Source organism: Mya arenaria, chromosome 16 (genome assembly GCF_026914265.1).
Source record: "Mya arenaria isolate MELC-2E11 chromosome 16, ASM2691426v1".
NCBI classification, from domain to species: Eukaryota; Metazoa; Mollusca; class Bivalvia; order Myida; family Myidae; genus Mya; species Mya arenaria.
Window position 1 is genome coordinate 39561227 of NC_069137.1, and position 4947 is coordinate 39566173.

The window sequence follows — 4947 nt, forward strand, 5'->3', positions numbered from 1 at the left end:
ACGACATTGCTTATACTGCTTTATGCTATTTTGAGACAACCCCTTTCTACATAAACTTTGTTTACTGAGGTAACTGGACTTGGTCAACAATGTCACAGACTATATTTGTTATTATTAGAACATTTTAGGATCAAGTATTTGTACAGGTGCGGTTTCCGTCGCGAGTCCGTGGTACTCTCGTCACTCGCCACACGTTTTAATCAACAAATACTTTCCCAGATTATAGCAAGAAAGGTTTCGCCTGAGTGCCTTGAATCCCCGACGTCTTGGTTTTCAAATCAATTGCGTAATGTCTGAGATATTCCGGTAAACGGTAAAAGCCTCCAAAAGCTTTTGGAGTACCAGTGGAATATCAGATATATTATTTGTTTATTTCATTGCGGATGTTCATCACAGTATAATCACTCATCAGGTCGGCGGAAGGAAAGGTCGCAAGAAACTGACCTTGTATTGCTCGACTTCGGGATATGGTTTTAGTAAGATTTACATAAAAGTTGTACAGGGCGGTTTCAAACAAAGTTAGACTATATAAACGGCGTTTTAACAAAGGATAGACAAAAAATAAGTTTCACAATCAATTGCATTGTTTTTGAAGATTGTTTTATAGAAAAATTATATCATATTTTGTTAATTCTAAGAAAATTCGGTGGATTGTTTACATTACTAGTATTTAATGACATGCAATGCAACTGTATGCAGGCGCATGAACATCGATATTTACTCCGACAACAGGTTCAGCAAATGAGTAACATAGTTTATTTTATAACAACGCGCTATTTGCGAAATAGTGTCAGGTTGAAGTTTCATCAATCAAAACAGGAAGTGTATAAGCATCCTGTTGATTCATATTCTGTCCTTTAAAAGATAAATGATGAAATGGCAAGATCTTGAACAGGCGATGTATTGTTTCTTCCTCGTGCAACTGCTTGATAACTCTTAAACTATGATCTTTCAATTCCGTTTGTTAAGAAGACTGTTTTATATAAGAGATTTTTATCCGATACTTTCAAATCTGGTCGTTTATCAGTTTTGGGGAATACATCTTAGCTGTGTGTTTGAATCTGTTAACAAACATTGAATGCTTTAGAATGCAAGCATATGCCATGTTGACAAATCATTTAAAAGTGACTTGTTTATCATAATAATTAAAAGATGGATAGTGATATGATTTATGATTTTCCGTGTACAAGTTGCCAAGAGAATGGAATGAACTCGGACTCAGTGGGTTACTGCGAACAATGTGAAAAACACTTTTGTAGTACATGCAAAGATATGCATGACCGTATTCTAAAAGAACACAATATTCATGACAAGACCGAACATCATGTGCATTGCAAAGACAATGACGTGTCTTACTGAACATTGCGTCTGTCCGATACAACACTATGGAGGAAAGCCAACATGGAGTATTGACCTATGAAAATGTTTGTGGTAACTCGTCTGTTATGGGTACTAAAACGGAGAGCACACGACAGGAAGTCGACCTTGATCGTCCTAAACCTCCTCCAGGTGAAAAATATGTTTAATTGCGTATTTGGCCAGTTTTATTGGCATTTACCATATTTATGTTAACATATGAACCAGTTAGTATTATAATGAGCTGTTCAAGGTCCTAAAACTGAGAGCACACGACAGGAAGTCGACCTTGATCGTCCTTAATCTACTTCAGGTGAAATAAATATGTTTAATTACGTAATGGGAAAGTTTTATTGGTAATTACCATATATATCTTAACATATCAACCAGTTAATATTACTATGAGCTGTTCAGGGTCCTAAAACGGAGAGCACAATACAGTAAATAAACCTTGATCGTCATAAACTTATTCCAGGTGAAATGAATATGTTTAATTACATAATGGGCCAGTTTAATTGGCGTTTACCGTCTTGCTCATAATAATATTCACTTGTTCATTTGTTTAAATCATTGATATATTTGTGGAATATACTAAAAAGTAATTTTGATCATGAATAAAACAATACGGTTGTATCTTCGTGTTGTCAATTTGAATTTCAAGGACGACAAACAACCCAATTATCGTCACATATCAATGACTACGATTGTAACCTTTTCAAAGCCAGAACTGCATTATGGGAAATAAGTTTGCTAGTTTTATGCCGGATATGAAGTAATTTTTAAATGACATGTTGCTTTGTCTATTTTTAGTATAACAATGTTTAACTGGCATACTATCATGTCAAACTGAAGTGCTATAATGTCTATCTAAATGAGTTATTATGTATAACTGAAATGTATATTTATCTATTTGACGTGCTATCATGTCTTAATAACATTTTGACATAGGCAATCGATACATAATTACGTAATACTATTGAACTGTGTTTATGGAATGTAATTGGTATACTAACTGATACATTATTATGCCCAAAAAATATTTCATTACGGAGAATGCTCTATTCTTGAAACCGATCATATCGCTTAAGAAGACATGTCAAATATGTCTAAAATGCCCCAACATAATCATGATTAATCGTATAAAACAAAACACTTGTCCGTAACGACGATGCACTCATTAGAACAAACTTCCTCACAGATGAAACATTTATTAGACCAACATCAAGCATTACTGATTAATTTGTTGTTGGTTTTAAATCATTGATATTTAATTGTTTCACGCGTTCCTCCTTTGTGAAATCTCCCTTTTGTATCTACTTTTGAATTGTCATCTACGCACAATATACGCTTTTAATTTCTCCATTGCCAGTGTATTTCGTCCGGATAGCCGAACGGTTAACCCAGCCGACCTTTTCAATACGAAATTAATGTATGCTTAATGTATCCAGGCCGAGTCGGTATAGATTGTTTGTTTAATTGTTCACAATTATTAAGTTCAGTACGTTTGAAACAATACATTTAGTTTAAATGCATATCAAAAATATATATCAGTGAAATAACAGTATGTCATTTCGACATAATAGTATGTCTATCACACTTAACAGTAGTTAATCATAACAAAATGTGAGTTAAACATAATAGCAAGTCAGTCAGACTCTATATAAATATCATGTCAGTTAGACGTAATGGCATACTGGTTACACAAGATCACATGTTAGTTATACACACCAAAACGTCAATGAGACATAGTACCATGCCATTTAAACGTAGTAAGACAAAACTTTTCAGTTAGAAATAGTAATGTTCCATTATTCACCAACGCGATGTGACAGGACTATATAGCTTTTTGAAACCGACAGTCATTCAATGAAACTGATCATTCCTAGTGTTATATTTATTTTTGTATAAACATTCTACAAAGATTCCCGAAATGTTTATCTCTTGAAATAAGTCTCTTTAAATAAAGTTAAAGTCATGTATCTACACATTATTCCACTACCTGATAAATGGTTTTAGCAACTACTTTAGGTGTAAGGCCTTCAACAAAATGTTGATTTGTTTCTTTTTCCAGCAAATGAAGTTATGTGTGAAGTCCTCGAGAATCCCTTAACAAAATTATGCGGAATAGTTGGTAAAGTTTCCTTGCACTTCGAAGACAAAGGCATCCGTATAATGCGTTCAGATGGAAAAGCTTCAGTAGAAATTCCTTTAAATATGATTAGAAAATTTGGTCGAAAACAAACAATTATGTTTTATTTTGAAGTTGGAAGACGATTCTGTTTTGGAGAGGGATTTATTATTATGAAGTGCTGTTCACCTGAGGATGCGAAATTGGTGAACTCATACCTTGACGAAGCTTTCGGCAAACGGAAGTAGACATCGACTCTATACAAATGTGTATACCGTATTAGATTAACGCTTGTGAAAGCCAAATTGTACTTGAAAATCATTAGGGCGTATATGTCTTGAAAGCAATGAAAGAGACTGGAAATAAAGATAACGAAATTGAAAAATCACTTCCTTGTTGTTGTTTTTATACAGTACATTAGGATATTATTTTAATAGTTTAACTCTTCCATTCGGTAAATTCATACAGCTCAATTCCGTTTCCACCGGCAGACCAACTCAAGTATGGACATAGCGTGATTCCCAGATGCTGAATGTAAAAGGTGCATTAAACATATGTTACGTTATGTTACGTTTAGTTATTTTGACTGTGTTAACAGTGTTCATGTATTTCAATGAATTTTTAACAAGTAATGCCGTTGTTGTTTTTTTAAGACAACACTGTGGAAGAAAGCCAACATGGATTATAGATCTATGAAAATGTTGGTGGTAACTCGTCTTTTCTGGGTCATAAAAATATGTTACGTTAAGTTACGTTTAGTTATTCTAATTGTGTTAACAGTGTTCATGTATTTCAATGATTTTCTAACAAGGAATGTTGTTGTTGGTTTATCTTATTCTAAAAGAAGTACTTTAAATCATTTAATACTGCTGATAATGCACAACAATAACTTAAATTGTGTAGGGTTTACGCTTTAAGACGGTCGATTGGTTTTAAAGCAATTGAGGGTGAAACTTGTATTGTAACATCCGCTTTTAATATGATTCTGTCAAGGAAGTAAATACATCTCTGTGTCCATATATTTAAACAAAAGCACTTATTTGTAAACCGCCAGTTCAATGCCATTATGTTAATAAACCTATAAAGTTACAATTTTTTTTTTTTAATTGTATGTAATTGAAACATTATGTTAGTGTGGTATATTCTACAATCACGATTGCATTGTATCGCTCCATATATCGAAGTATATCGAATATTTTTTCGGAAATGTTTGGAATTTCTGATATCGTCAACATATTTATTACAAATTAACTAAAAAATTTCTCGCTATGTTAAGAAAAGTCTTCCTCAAGCCTCCACTCGTACACCAATGTTTGTTTTTACAGTTGGTGGACAATTCTTCTTAAAATATACGCTAAAAAAACATGCACAAATGACAAAAGATGCAAAACTATTTTTTTTCTTAATTTGGAATCTATCTCAAAGTTAACTTATATCATGAAGTGTATAAAATTTCATTTTTA

The 4947-nt window shown here is 33.0% G+C and overlaps 1 protein-coding gene across 1 annotated transcript; it reads left to right on the forward strand.

Annotated features, from left to right (window-relative positions):
* The first annotated feature begins 898 nt into the window (after positions 1-898).
* Positions 899-4576, forward strand: LOC128221351 (uncharacterized). Its single transcript, XM_052929949.1, has 2 exons — positions 899-1509; positions 3428-4576. The coding sequence occupies exons 1-2, from the start codon at positions 1386-1388 to the stop codon at positions 3730-3732; spliced, it is 429 nt and encodes a 142-aa protein (XP_052785909.1). The 5' UTR covers positions 899-1385; the 3' UTR covers positions 3733-4576.
* The last annotated feature ends 371 nt before the right edge of the window (positions 4577-4947 follow it).